Source organism: Pelophylax lessonae (assembly GCF_965119305.1).
Source record: "Pelophylax lessonae genome assembly, chromosome: 11".
NCBI lineage: Eukaryota > Metazoa > Chordata > Amphibia > Anura > Ranidae > Pelophylax > Pelophylax lessonae.
The window spans coordinates 151,679,152-151,694,800 of NC_138778.1; the positions used below are offsets into that span (position 1 = coordinate 151,679,152).

The 15,649-nt window shown below is 43.7% G+C and overlaps 1 protein-coding gene across 1 annotated transcript in view; it reads left to right on the plus strand.

The window, feature by feature from the left end:
* NFE2L1 (NFE2 like bZIP transcription factor 1) overlaps positions 1-13,415 on the plus strand; it is a 25,895-nt gene extending 12,480 nt beyond the window's left edge. Inside the window, exons 3-6 of the mRNA XM_082273016.1 lie at positions 2,924-3,115; positions 3,191-3,262; positions 6,538-6,696; positions 11,709-13,415. Coding sequence (XP_082129142.1) covers positions 2,924-3,115; positions 3,191-3,262; positions 6,538-6,696; positions 11,709-12,959 — 1,674 coding nt within the window. The 3' untranslated portion in view covers positions 12,960-13,415. The remainder of the gene's footprint in view (positions 1-2,923; positions 3,116-3,190; positions 3,263-6,537; positions 6,697-11,708) is intronic.
* Positions 13,416-15,649: the final 2,234 nt, after the last annotated feature.

The following is a 15,649-nucleotide window of genomic DNA, read 5'->3' on the forward strand; positions in this document are numbered from 1 at the left end:
AGACTGGAATCCCATTAAAGTTCATGTGTGTAAGGGCAGGTGTCCCAATACCTTTCGGTAATAGTGTGTGTAAATGTATGTGTGTTGTATGTATATGTGTGTGCGTGTGTATGTATGTGTGTATAATATATATATATATATATATAATATATGTATGTATGTATGTTTTAAGTTTCTTTCTAGTTTTGATGATTATGGCTTAGTTAGTTAGTAAAAACCCTGAATTCAGTATCTCCGAACTAGAATATTGTGAAGTTTTTTTTAATATGGTGTCATACTCTAATCCACTAATTAACTCAAAACGCCTGTAAAGGCTTCCTGAGCCTATAAATGGTCAGTCTGGTCCAGTAGGTTAAAAAATGGGGAAGACTGCTGACTTGACAGTTGTCCAGAAGAGTCATTGATGCCCTCCACAAAAAGGGTAAGTTACAAAAGGTGATTGTTAAAGAAAGCTGGCTGTTCAGAGTGCTGTATCCAATCCTAATAATGGAAAGTTGAGTGGAAGGAAAAAGTGTGGTAGAAAGAGGCACAAGCAACAGGGATAATTGCAGCCTTGAGAGGATTGTGAAGCAAAGGCCATTCAGGAATTTGGGGGAGATTCACAAGGAGTGGACTACGGCTGGTGTCAGTGCTTCAACAGTCCCCACACAGACGTATCCAGGACATGGGCTACAACTGTCGCATTCCTTGTGTCAAGCCACTCCTGAACCAGAGACAACATCAGAAGTGTCTTACCTGGGCTAAGGAGAAAAAGGACTGGACTGTTACTCAGTGGTCCAAAGTCCTATTTTCAGAAGAAAGTCGATATTGCATTTCATTTGGAAATAAAGGTCCCAGAGTCTTGAGGAAGAATGGAGAGGCACATAATGAGGTCCAGTGTGAAGTTTCCACAGTCAGCGATGATTTGGGGAGCCATGTCCTCTGCTGGTGTTGGTCCACTGGGTTTTATCAAGTCCAAAGTCAGCGCAGTCCTCTACCAGGAAATTCTAGAACACTTCATGCTTCTCTCTGCTGACCAGCTTTATGGAGATGCTGATTTCATTTTCCAGCAGGACTTGGCACCTGTCCACACTGCCAAACGTACCAGTACCTGGTTTAATGATCATGGTGTCATTGTGCTTGATTGGCCAGCAAACTCGCCTGACCTAAACCCCATAGAGAATCAGTGGGGTGCTGTCAAGAGGAAGATGAGATCCCAGACCCAACAATGCAGAGGAGCTGAAGGCCAGTATCCAAGCAAGTTGGCCTAAATACCTCAGCAGTGCCACAGGCTGATCTCTTCCATGCAGCACTGCATTGATGCAGTAATTCATGCAAAAGGAGCCCCGACCAAGTATTGAGTGCATACTATACTGTACAGTAAGCCTGTAATTCCATTTTTTTATTTTTTTTTTGCCTTTGATGTAATATCATTTTCTAAGATACTGAATTTTGGGTAGGTTGTGTGTTAGATCCCTGTGCCTAAGTGGTAAGTGTGGCCAATATCCCAAGGAATAGTTTTTAAGACAATTTTGGTGCCTCAGGCCAAAGAGGGCGGGACTTTAAGGGCCAGTCAGGTAGTAAACACGTAGTAAAAAGTATATTACAATTTATTGAGGAACAATTTATTATGTACAATAAATAATGATGATAATTCATAATTTGTGCCAATGGGTTATAGACCCATGTGAGAGAGTGAGAGTAAAGTAAAGAAGTGACAAGGTGAATGGTGACTTGGGACTCTGTCTATTCTTGCTCACGCATATGAGCTTATGTAGAGAGAGTATCTCAGGTACTTCCGACGCGTTTCAGCATTATTTGTGGTATGTTGCCTTTATCAAGGAAGAGGGGGAGTCACCATGTCTGAAAGATATAGTTGATATATATCACAGAATTGCATTACTGGGGTGATAGAGCATTATTTTGTAATTGATGTAATAAGGTAAGTATACACATACATGTGACTAGGTAGTCAGATCCCGAACCTTTGTATTTTCCGCGCTCCCAAAACTAATCACACAGGATTTAGGAGGATTTGCTATCTGAAAATGTGAGATGAAAAAGAGTGATGGAGTGGAAATTATTTAATATGGTGTAGGGAAGTAATTTTCACAGACTTGCATGGAGTATGGATGCTGTCATATGTGGGAGGAACCTTGCTTGCCTGAAATGTGATGATGACACATTGTATCAAGAAATGGGTAAATGTGAGTGGTTAACTTTTATGCGCCAAGGAAAACAACCAGGGCTTGTAACTTACAATTGTAATTGTTCCGGTAGGGGGAGCGCCAATCTAAGGTTCCAGTGTTCCCAGCAAACATAGAGATGGTCTGTGAAGAGGGTGTTCCTTCTTGGTACCGCCTGCATTGTAATAATGATGGCATATTTGTACTGGAGTAATGCGTAATTTAGCTTTAATGAAGCACTGTGTAAGAATATAGTCACTTACAGTTGTGGGTATACCAAAGTATGCCACCAGGGGGAGCTCCGGTCAATAGTTCCGGCGGTTCCCTGGTAAATGGAAAAAGTGCAAGTGAGCCTGAAGTGGAGGCTTTTTACCACTTGAAGAAAGTACATCCGGCAATGCATAATATAGCATTGTCGGATGGATGACTTACGATTGGTTGCAGGAGTCCCGCCCTCTTTGGCCTGAGGCACCAAAATTGTCTTAAAAACTGAATTTTGGGTTTTCACTAGCTGTAAGCCATAATCCTCAAAATTGAAAGAAATGCTTGAAATATATCACTCTGTGTGTAATGAATCTATATAATCTTAGTTTCACTTTTTGAATTACTGAAATACAGTATCTTCTTGATGATATTCTAATTTTTGGAGACGTACCTGTGTAACTTTTTTCTTTTTTAATAAAATCTTGTAAGACAAAGAAAATAAAACTTGTGGTGGTTTTAGGTGTGTTGATGTTTTTTGGTTTTTCACCTTCCAGGAAATTGATCCGATAGATATTTTATGGCTTCAGGATATTGACCTTGGAGCGGGGCGAGAAGACTTTGAGAGTCGCCAGCATCACAAAGACAATGAGGATGTTTGGGAATCCTTGGGGGATAGCTCAGGAAGTGAAGACGTGGAACACAGGTTGCAAGTGGATGGGGAGACTGGAGAAAATGTACCACAGGAGGTGAGTGATGATGCCATTGAGAAGACAGCACCATTTATACCTTTTTTGGAGTGCTGATTGGTGTTGTCTTTTCAGGGCCAGACAGCTATGTCATTGGCAGAATGCCTGAGTCTCTTGGATGACACTTTCCAGTTTGATTCTCCAGAGGTAACTGGTGCTCTTTGACATTCGTACTGCTGTTGTTTTTGTGTGACCTATTTAAGCCTTGCTCATATGAGATTCGACTTGTATAAGAACACTTTGTACAGCAAGCTTTTAGATAAGAGCTGTGAAGTTTCAGCAAGCCTCAGATTAATTTCTTGAAGCTTTTAGAGCATCCTGTAACTGCAGTGTGGGGATTCCAATTAGAGTCTAATAGAGCTTGACTGTTCCTTTTTAAAGGATTTCTGTAGCCAAAACCTTTTTCCCCCACCAAATTAGGATGGAATGAGCAAAAGTTAGAACCCCTGTTAATCTGGGTTGCTGTTAGAGATTTGTCCCCACTTCCTGACCCGGTGACACCAACAGACAGAAAGTGAGGGGAAATCTGTAACTGGGAACAGATAAAGCTGCCAGGAGTTCAAGCATTCCCCCTACATAATAAAAAAAATAAAAAATTACTTGTGTTGCTGTTGAGTTTCTCTCACTTCCTGTCCGATAACTGTTTGCCCCTCTGGATAGCAAGAAGCTGGGCTGGGTTCTAATCCATCCATACTTCATCCAAAACTAGAAAAAAATGGCTATGCATGAAATTTAAAGCAGAACTCTAGGAACAAACATATATATACAGGTGCTTCCATGCCAGTCAAGAAGTTGTCAGTGTTATTGTGTGTATGTGTGTATGTATGTATGTGTGTATGTATGTATGGCTTTTTTTTCTCAGAAAATGGGTGCAGGAACTCCCCCTTCTAAGTTACTTTGTGTCTCCGCCCCCTTCCAACCTCCGAGCACTAACCCTTGGTTCCACCCCTTCCAACCTCCAAGCACTGACCCTTGGTTCCACCCCCTACCCAGCTTCCAGTACAGCCCCTTTTAGAGAATATATAGCCAAAGTATAATTTTGTATTCGAATGTATAGAATTCGGTTATGATAACAAGAAAAGCAATAAAATGGATCCCCCACAGCCAGCAGCAATAGACCCCCCCCCCCCCCCAGCAAAAGATCTCCCAGCAGCCAGCATCAATAGACTCTCTAGCAGCCAGGAACAGTGGACCCCTCCCTAAACAGTAGATCCCTTCTAGCAACAACCCTCAGTATCAAAAGATCCTCCACCAGCAACAATAGATTGCCATTCAAAAATTGATCCCCTCCAGCAACAATAGATTTCCCAGAAGCCACCCATCGGAGGTGCCAGAACTGCGTTCCCCCACGTTCCCGCTGAAAAAAAGCTGTGTGTGTATATATGTGTATGTGTATATATATATATATATATATATATATATATATATATATATATATATATATATATATATATATATATATATATATATATATATATATATATATATATATATATATATATATATGTGTGTGTGTGTGTGTGTGTGTGTGTGTGTGTGTGTGTGTGTGTGTGTGTGTGTGTGTGTGTATATATATATATATATATATATATATATATATATATATATATATATATATGTGTGTGTATATATATATATATATATATATATATATATATATATATATATATGTGTATATATATATATATATATATATAGTAGGACTATAGTATATAGAAATTCTGCATTCTTTATTGCATGAAAGGCTTTCTATCCCCCCCACCCCCATAACCTGTTCACAAGACTGGTGATTGATATGCGCCCCCCCCCCCCCCCCCAAAACTGGCCTTGTAGATTGCCCCTGTAGTTCTTTGTAAAGCAAGCAGTGATGTAAGTACATTGCTGCTTGCTGCAGTGGACGAACCTGTGAGTCTTAGACTGCCTGATCTGATCCGCCCACTGTGCTGCATAATTAGATTTTTGGGCTGGGAGATTTCTGATCTGTCCCAACTTGTATGACCTAACTTTCACTGAGAGACTGGGAGACTCCATTTGTGCCTACAGGTTGTACAAATTTTATATCCACATGCAACACTGATGAGATAATGTACAGGGTATAAAGAGAGTAGGACACCGAACGACCAACCCAATACTCATGAAAGCCTATGGCCTCAGCTGCTCCACAAGGTAAGTGGAACAGTGCTGGCTGAGGCCATGCACTCTCATGAGCATCGGGTCGGTCGTGCGGCGTCCCGCTCTCAATCTACCGACTTTCCTGGATTAGGTAATCGGATGTCTGCTTGCACATTTTAAATCCCGGCAGGGAAGTGCTTTACACCTCCAGCTTTGAGCGGCACTATGTTGTATCCCAAGTCGTGTAATGTACAGGGTAGTTGCACACAAAAAAAGGAAAAGTAGAAGAAGAGTGTGCAGCTACTGATCTTCCACACCAACATACCCATGGTCCTGCCCACTCAAGACTCTAAATCCCAGGGCATGATGGGATTTTGTAGTCTCAGTGAGCAGTGAGTAACACGAATAGGAAGTGACGTCACCACTTCTTAGTTCCCTCCTCCCAGAGCCTGGGAATTCAGGAAGCTGTTCAAAAATTTACATCACCGCCATTTAAAACCGTGAGTGTTATACAGAGTTTACATTAAAAAAACGCATTAGCCGTTTTGCTTCTCTATCAAACATGGCTATTGTGCAGATTTTAGCACTGTCCCGGAGTTTTTTAAAGCTCTTATCTGCGCAAGAAAAGGTTTCCAGGCAGGTTTTTTTTTTTTTTTAAACAAAAAAATTCTGGCTGTAATGCTACCTCCCTCTGCTACAATTCCTCAATCTGACTAGTTGATGCCCACCAACATTGAACCTGGAAGCCCACCAACATTGAACCTGGAAGTCAAGACCACATTCTGTGAATACAGGGTGTCATAGACCCATCCCCTGGGGGGGCATCACCCTAACCTTCTATACTGTGCTGTAGAGAGCGATGGCTGCCTTTTCCCGGAAGCACCACCCTCTGCATCATTAAGGGCCGATCACTGCTAATAAAGATTCCTAACCAGCCTGGATTCTAAAGAATACAAATGCACTTGATGGTGGGGGAAGATGAAGAAGGGGCCTAGAGTTGTTTCAAACAATCTGTCGGGCTTCAGTAGTCTCATCATGTTTAAACATTTGAACGGTGTTGAAAGGCTGCTAGCCACAGGTTTAAAGGAAGTTGATACTCCTATTAAGATCTGTGATTAACTATCCAAAACTTGATCTAGAGGGTTTTTTTTTTTTTAGGCTTAAAGAAAGGTGTCAGAAGCTTGCTAAAAGTGCTCTAAATGCTTTGCGAAAGTGTGCTGTACAAACTGCTCTTAGATAAGCTGAAGTCCATGTGTACAGTACCTTAGACGGAGCGTAGTCTGACTTCTGCCTTTTTTCTTCTTTTGTAGTTTCCAGCTCCTGCTCCAACAAATATCCTGGATACAGAGCCAGGACAGACAGGTTTAGAACAAACAGATAGTCTGCTGTCTCCGTTTCTACCAGATATTGAGGCCCCTCTGGACTTAGAAGAGCAGTGGCAGGACCTAATGTCACTCATGGATATGCAGGTACTGACTGTTTATAATGTTGAACTGAATACTCCTGAGCTCCCAGGTAGAATCCCAAGGCCTCAAGGACAGCCCAGGCAGTACAGGGATGCTGTTTTGACCTCCTATTAGATTATGTGGTTTTTGGTAAATCTAACAGAAAATTGTACAAGAAAATTACATATATGAGCCGCCTTAGTCTGGGAAATACTGAAAACAACTGAAGCCTTGTGGGAATGCTGAAGCTCCTCCCCTTCCTTTTCCCAGGACATATAAGGGATAGCATCCATGATGATGCTGGGTTCGAATTCTCTGCGCTCCTCCAGTCGATAGGGTGAGTCTTTGGGGGGGGGGGGGGGGGGTTCCTGTTATCTCGCTCTCTGCTGATAGGTACCCTGAGCCTTCTTTTAGTGGTGCCAAAAGATCGTTTTTGTACTGCAAGGTCTTCCTTTCCTTATGGAGCCTCAGGATCACATCTCACCCAATAATCCCGCCCCCCTATGGAGGTGGCGTGTTCCTCTGAACCCCAGATTCCCATGGTTGCACTGACGGCGGTCCTGCAATCCTTAGTGTCCAGGGCGGACGTGGCATGTGGGCAAAGGCCCAGGAGGAAGCATGTGCCGCCTTCCCCTGCTCAGGCTGTCTTATCTGATTCTAATTCCACCGTGGATACGGCCCATCCAGGGGGATTTAATATCACATCCCCTGATCCATCTGATAGTGAGGATGATTCCTCCATGGTCAAAGCAGCGAATGAAAAACTGGTAGATGCACTTATCACTGCAGTGCCCGAGACTTTAAAAAAATTGAGGATGCGGCTGATTTAGCCATAGACGTGGCTGTGTCGTTTGGTACGCACAAGTTGCATCGTACTCCAAAGATGTTTCCTTATGTGCCTTATTTTGACAGGTTTTCCTGTGAGGAAATGGGAACAACCAAAATTACCCTTTGTGGTCCCCAAACGTTTTGCTGTAAGTTACCCTTTTGAGGAGTCCCTTTAAAAAAGGTGGGCTGGTCTACCAATGGTGGTCCCTCCTGTTTCTAGGTTGAATAAAGCACCCATGATCCCAGTAGAGGAATACCCATCCTTTAAGGACCGGGCTGACAAAGTGGAGGCTGTTGCACGCAGCATGTTTACTATGGCTGGTTTGGCATTGCGGCCAGTCTGCCTCAGCCTTGTTGTCTCAGACCCTAACTGAATGTGCCAAGTTTTTGCGCCAGGGCCTGGGGGGTGAACAGGTCCCCACAGCTTATGTTGATTTAGCGGACCAGTTGGTCTGAATTGGTCCACAGGTCAAGTCTCTAAGAAAGCTCTGATTGATCTGCCCTTTCAAGGCGATCGACTGTTTGGGGCTACCCTGCATGAAATCATTAAGGGTATCATGGGGGAAGAGTACCTTCCTGCCACAGTCGAAAGGGAAGGAGCCTCGCCGCAGAAGGGGGCCCTCTTTCTAAGCCCATAAAAAATGTTGTGCTTCTGGGATGGAGAATAAGGAACATGGGTGTTTTAAACCTTCCCCGGGAGGTTCCAAGCAACCTTGGTCTGGTAAGCCTAGAGCTAGCTTCCTCGAACCAGCAGACAAGACTCCTTCAGCATGAAGATCTGCCCTCGCCCATTATTGGGGTGGGGAGACATCTTCGCTGGTTTCCGGCCCCATGGACTTCCACGAAATGTTTCTTTTGGGGGTACCCAGAAAATGGGACAAAACCTTGTTCTTTTTCAGGTTTTTTAGTTCCTGAGTCTCCTTGTGAGGATTTAATTCCTGGAAAGGTTCAGGTGATGTCTGAACTACCTAAGGTCCTCCCTATCCCTGTGTCCAGGAAATTGATTTACCTAGATTCTTTTTCTGACCAGGGCGGTCCTTCCTCTGCACAAACTTCAGGGACCACATGTTGTGATTCACCGGCTGCTGTCACAGAAAGCTCTCCCCCGTGTTCTGAGTCTGGGGGTATCCACCTTCAAGACTGTCTTACAAGCAGCTCCTTTAGCAGGTTCAGCTCCACAGGAGGATACTGAAGTTGTTCACGGGGTCCAAGGGCCACGGTAAGGCCAGTATCATCCTCAGCTAAGGTTTCTTCCGCAGTTCCTGCGAGGAATCGAGAGCGGATCTTCCAATTGTCCTGGTGGCTGTAAACACCCCTTGGGGGCTTCCTCTCAAAGAAGACCAGTTGTCCCAAGGACTGATCTAACATCCTGCTTTAGTCACTGGTTTTAATGGCTTTGCTATTGAAAGCCAGGTACTGAGGGATAGAGGTTTGTCTGGATCAGTGATTCCTACTATGGGGAAGGCGAGGAAGTCTTCCAGCAAGATATACTATCGTACGTGGAAAGTGTGAGTTGTGTGTGAGTTGATTGGCGCTCATCCTGGATCCTTTTCTGTGATTCGGATCTTAACCTTTCTTCAACAGGGCGTTGATCAGAAGTTGGCCTTGAGTACCATTAAGGGCCAGGTGTCTACCCTGGCAATCTTCTGTCAGTGACCCCTAGTCACGCACTCTTTAGTTCATACCTTCATTCAGGGGGTTTGACATGTGGCACCACCTGTATGGTCTTTTTGCCGCCATGGGATTTAAATTTAGTACTTTCAGTTCTCCAGAAACCTCCATTTGAGAATATTTGGGAGATTTCCTTGCCTATGTTATCCCAAAAGGTTGTCCCTGTCCATCATTCCTGCCCAAAGTTGTCTTTGACTTCAATTTGAATGAGGACATTTTGTTGCCTTCCTTGTGTCCCAAGCCGACTTATCCCAAGGAAGGCTTTGCATATCTTGGCTGCGATACAGGTGTATCTGGCAGCTACTTTTTGGAGGTCAGACTCTTTCTGTGGTTACGGACGGAATAAGAAAAGGGCTGCCTGCTTTTCGGCTACCATCCCCAGATGATCAGACAGATGGGTGACTCAGGCCTATTCCATTAAAGGTCAGGTTCCTCTTTTTCCCTGTCACGGTGCATTCTACTCAGGCGCTGAGTGCTTTTTGGGCCTTCCGTCATCAGGCACAAATTTTGCAAGGCCGCCACTTGGTCGTCGGTGCATACCTTCACAAAATTCTATAAGGTAGATACTTTGGCATAGATGCTTCTTTTGGCCGCAAAGTTTTTTGCAGGCTGCTGTTTAAGAGTTGCTGTTCCCTCTTGAGGGTTGTTTTATTTTTCAGACGGGGCTCCTGTGAGCCGGTTAAGGTTCCTGTGTCCTGGTTAAGGGCTCTTATGTTTAGCTTTGGGTTCTTTTTCCCGCCCCTCATTTTCCTTTTGCCACTGCGTTTGGACGTCCCACTAGTTTGTTTTGTGGAGCACTGTGTCCGTCAAACGAAAGGGAAAATGGGATTTTTGCACTTACCGTAAAATCCATTTCTCCGAGTTCTTATGCTTTTAATACTGCCTGTTACTAAACTGATTACCTAGAGCAGAGGGGGGGGGGGGGGGTTATATACCAGCTGAGGACAGCCCATGGGCATAGCCAGGTGTTTTTTGTTCTGCCTAGTCCTACTCCTGGAGGAGGCAATGTAACCTACTAGTTATGATTTATGGAACGCTGTGTCCGTTGATGAACTCAGAGAAGTGGATTTTACGGTAAGTACAAAAATCCAATTTTTCCCACAAATAGAGCTTTCTTTGGTGGTATGTGATCACCTCTGCGTTTTTTTGCGTGAAAAAAGCGACCATTTAAAAAAAAAAAAAGCACCATTTTGCACAAACAAATCAATATACGCTTATTGGGACTTTTCAAAACATGTAACACAAAACATGTAGTTATTGAGTCTACAAACTATGGGATATTTTTATGGCATTTTTTTTTTTTTTTTTACTAGAAATGGCAATCAGCCATTTTTTTTCTTGTGGGACTGGGACATTGCAGTGGACAAATCAGACACCTGACACTTTTTTGGGAACCAGTGACATTACAGTGATCAGTGCTAAAAATATGCACGGTTACTGTACTAATGACACTTGCAGGGAAGGGGTTAACGTCGGGCAATCAAAAGGTTAAGTGCCCCTAGGGGGTACTTGCTAACTGTGTGGGGGTCGCTCTGACTGGGGGAAGACAGATAGCAGGAACACGATCTCTATCTTTTCCCCTGTCAGATCTTGGTTCTGCCTGTCTCAGGAATGATCACATGTGGCCTTTGAACATCTGGTCGGCTTCCCCTCTGTCCAATCAGCACACGATTGCACCTCCAGTGGCTCGCGCATGCGCCCCCTAGTAGCTGTTGCACAAAATGACGTACAGGTACGTGATTTCGCGCAATAAAGCTGACCTGTCGCATTAATAGGGGCTATTTTAGTGATCTGCTTTTATAATGTCTGGGATGTTGGTACACCGTAAGATTTTTGTTTGCATGTTTTCTAATCCACAGTGCAGCCAGGTAAAATTCCTTTGACAGTTTTAATTTAGTATATTTCCCTGATTTTGACCCTACTTATGCTCTATTTTAGTGGTCATTTGTTAAAAGAGGAGTATGGCCAAAGCTATTTTGGCCATAATTCTCTTGGTCCCAGATCCAGCCGACAGAGCGCTAAAGTCTGACAACAATGTCCAGATTCACCCAGATGCCTGAGCAACAGCTAGCTCAGTCCTTCAGCGCACTGCTGAGAGATTGAGACAGGCACTTCCGCCCCCTCCACAGCCTGGTGCGCCAGTGAGCACTGGAGGAGCAGGAAGCCAGGGGCTGATAGTCCTTGCTCTCTGCTCATTGAAGACCAAGAACTGAGGCAGCGGTCATGTGATCGCCCAGTTCTCAGTTTTAGATCCGGTGGGGGGACAGCTGCACCATCGGATTAATGCTGAAGCCATAGGTGAGTATATGTTTGATTTTTTTATCCCGCACTTCTCCTTTTTTAAGGTCATGAATTCATATAGCATATTTAAAATCTTTAGTATAGACGTATACAAAGCATTCTTGTCAGTCAGCTCAGTGGCCAAAATTTCCCCCTCCACACTTCCCAATAATAGAGCAGTGCTGTAGATGTGTATCACTTAACTGTGCTCTGTGCTCTATCATTATTGAATATCTTGAACTTGTTTCTTTTCATAGCCCATGGACATCAACAGTTCATCTGAGGACCCCTTATATCTAAGCATGGACCCATCGCTCCAGCAGAATGAAGGCATTCATCAAACAGCTTTTCAGGGTTGTTCTCAAAATTTGTCTGTTTACAGTCCCACCATGGAGCATTTTCCTGTCCCGGAATCCCCACTGCCTCAGCTCTCCTCTCATAACTCTACTGACCTGAATTCCACTTTTGGGTTTACAAATTTTTCTGGAATTTTGTTTCCTCCCCAGCAAAATAGTACAGCTAATGTAACAGCCACTAATGTCCTGCAAGACCCACTTAATGGGATCTTAGATGAGGCTTTACTGGATGAAATTAGCCTTATGGAGCTAGCAATGGAGGAAGGATTTAGCCAGATGCAGGCCTCACAGCTTCAAGAAGAGCTAGATTCAGATTCTGGTCTCTCTCTGGACTCTCACCGTAGCCCAGTGTCGCCTAGTGGGTCTGAGAACTCTTCATCTTCCTGCTCATCTTCCTCCTCTTTCTCTGAGGAGGGAGCAGTAGGATACAGTTCTGATTCTGAGATGGTGGAGCCTGAGGAGTCTGAAGAATCCATTGGTTACCAGCCAGAATACAGCAAGTTTTGCCGAATGAGCTCTGAGGACCCTAGCCGATTCCAACGCTTGCTCTTTCTTGAACATGTTGGGCACAATCATACCTACAATATGGTTCCTGAAGAGCCAGAGGAGCAGCCTCAACCTAGTTTGGGAAGAGGCAGCAGAAGATCTTCAGGGTTTGTAGACCGGCAAGCAGGGAGAGATGAACAAAGAGCAAGAGCTATGAAGATTCCTTTTAGTAACGAGAAGATTATTAACCTACCTGTAGAGGAATTTAACGAGCTGCTTACCAAGTACCAACTTACTGAGGCACAGCTTTGCTTGGTGCGAGATATTCGCAGGCGAGGAAAGAACAAGATGGCAGCTCAGAACTGCCGTAAGAGAAAATTGGACACCATTCTCAATCTGGAACAAGAAGTAAAGCGTTTAGGTCGGGAACGTAGCTCTCAATTGAGAGAAAAAGGCGAAAACTTGAGATCGCTCCAGAGAATGAAGCAGGAAGTGGAAAGCCTTTATCAGGAAGTGTTCAGCCAGCTTAGAGATCAAGAAGGTCGGCCATACTCTCCTCAGCGATATGCTTTACACTACACCAGCAATGGCAACATAGTACTCATGCCACGCAATGCAGAGGGCCAACAAAGCCGACGTTCAGAGAGGAAGGATCGGAGGAAGTGATGCATCTGTATTTGAACTCGGGAATCTTACAGGACAGCGGGTGTGGGCTGTGCTTTCATTCAGGCCTCTATTAAACCTTTCACATAAGACTGACCCCATTGAGTGATGAGGTAGATGTCGACACGTACTAAGGGCCAGGGGCTTTGTCCTGTCTGTATCTGGGCCCCGTCTGTCCAGGAATGAGGAGGAGGCCAGCTGGGCCTGTGGACAGAAGCATGCCCAGGAATCGTACACTTAAGCTGATAAAGGGAGGTTGAAAACCATTTTCCTTTTTAGTTCTTGATTCTATAATGTCTAAATTTTAGGCAACAATGTCAGGATATGAAGAGTCAGTTTGCATGGGGGCCCAACGTGTCCTTTTTAAATGGATATCTGGGCACAGTGATAGGATGATCTCTGTAGTAAATGGAAGTGATTTGGGATAAGCAGCCTGATAGTCTGGACTCCTGAGCCTCATAAAAACAAAGCTTTGACTGCTAGAGATGTCTTTTGGAAGTGGGTGTTTAATATATATATATATATATATATATATATATATATATATATATATATATATATATATATATATATATATATATATATATATATATATATATATATATATAATAGTGTTTTGGATTTATGAGGCTCACAGATTCCTGGCAAAGATAACAGTTTGCAACCTTTAAAAGATTAGCAAGTCGTTAGTTTTGCAACCCTGTTTTTAGCACTTTTGAGAGATGCTTAAACCCCCAAATTGCCAGACAGGGCATGACCTGATCACAATAAGTCCATGTGCCAGTGGTAGCAGCATCCAGCAAATCCTGTGGAAGAGGGCAGGATGGTGTCTGTACTATGAATTCCGATGTTGATTAGCAGGAATTGTTACTTGAGGAATTGGCAGACAGTAACCAAATACTTTGCTCATTCTATAAAATTCATGTGATCAGTTAGGTTTAGAGTTTGCAGAGTGTAATAACTATGCACGTTCCATAATACATCATACTGGAACTAGAACAACAATGTATGGAAGGGTTTTTTTAATTTTATTTTTTTTAATTTAGAATAAACTGATTTTGTGATAGACTCTCTAAACCAAATACAGTGTGTTCTGTTTATGTATATGATGTGTGGATAAAAAGTTTGATGCTTTAAAAATTTATACTAGGCTGTATAATTTTTAAAATTATCTGAAGGAAGACCACTTTCAGACAGATAAATTGCTTTACAGTAGGCAACCATACTAAAGGCTAACTCTCTTTTCTGTTCAATTTTAAAACGGTTGTTTGGGCTAGCTTTGCTCAAAGTACGATTTCCTTTACAAATAGCTGTGGCTGCTGTATAAACTGTATGTAGCATCAGCTGTGTTCTAGCGGTGGTTCAGGGACTTCCCGTCTGCTGTGGGTACAAAATCAAGTTAGGTTTTTTCAGTGTATACAAGGTGTCCTCTAGTTGAGGTGGAGATTGTGATGTCATCTCCCTGCCCCTCCAATGTGGCCATTCAGAGGAAGCCTTGTATATATTAACATACAAGGCTTCCTGTGAATGGCTGAGAATTATGCTTAACATGATTATGTTCCAGCAGCAGACAGGAAGTCTCCATAATGCTGCCAGAACACAGCGTTGTGTATATATTGTATGTACCTCCAGGTTTTCAATAAATTGCTTTGACTCTAGGAGCCTAAAAAAAGCTAGGAGCAAGGCAAGTAAATTGCATCCCCTAACAGCAGACAATAATGGTTATAGGATGGCTGTAAAGAATGACAATAAAAATCTGTTATAGGGGGAAACAATGCTAAATGCTCTTTCACAAATCCCCCCGCCCCCTTTCCCCATCAACAGCACTCACCCCTTTACAATACCCTCCCCCCCTTCAGTAATTCTGACCCTACTACAGACTTTGCTCAGTGTCCATGGAAGTTGGCTGGCCATGATGTTCTGCATCCTGCCAGATTTTACTCCCAACACAGCCTGGGCACCCTGAGATCAGCCAATATCGCTGACCCAGATCAGATCCCCCATGGGTGACAGTGGGAACAGGTGTCCAGGTGCAGCCTTCGAGAAGAGTAGAGGAAGGTCATGGATAGCGCTCTTCTCTCATTGCCCCCAGGATGGCTCTGGTAGAGTTGGGAGCCAGCAGTCAGGCTTTTCCTTCCATCCCCTGTATCAATGGTCCTGTCAACCCCTGGGAGTGATGCTCATAGAATGGCTGCTGGGTGTTCCCGGAGAGCGCTGACACCCCACACACAGCAGTCTGGAGTAGGGATTGACCGTTTAACAGTTTTTCGTTGTCGATACTGATGTTTTGGCCATCGCATATCGGTATGGGCCGATATTTTGTACATTTGAAAGTTTTGAAAAATAAAGATAAATTTTGACACAAATCTGGTACTGAACATGTTAGTTTTTGTTTAATGCCTAATGGCTGGCTATCTGGCACAGGGCCTGTGGGGGGCTGACTGGCACTGGGCTGCTGTGGGTGGGTGTATGGCTGTGAGACTAGTCTGGAATCCAGATGAGTCTGTCCAAGCGAGGGAGACGGCCTAAGAAGGCAGAATGACACGAAAATATTGGCCGGTTCTGTGGCCGATACTGATATATCGGGGAAAGTGCAAATCGGCCGATCCCTAGTCTGGAGTGCTGGTATGTGAAGGGGGGAAAAAAAAAAAAAAAACTAGCTCTGCTGAGAAGTTTAGGCACCATAGCGACCT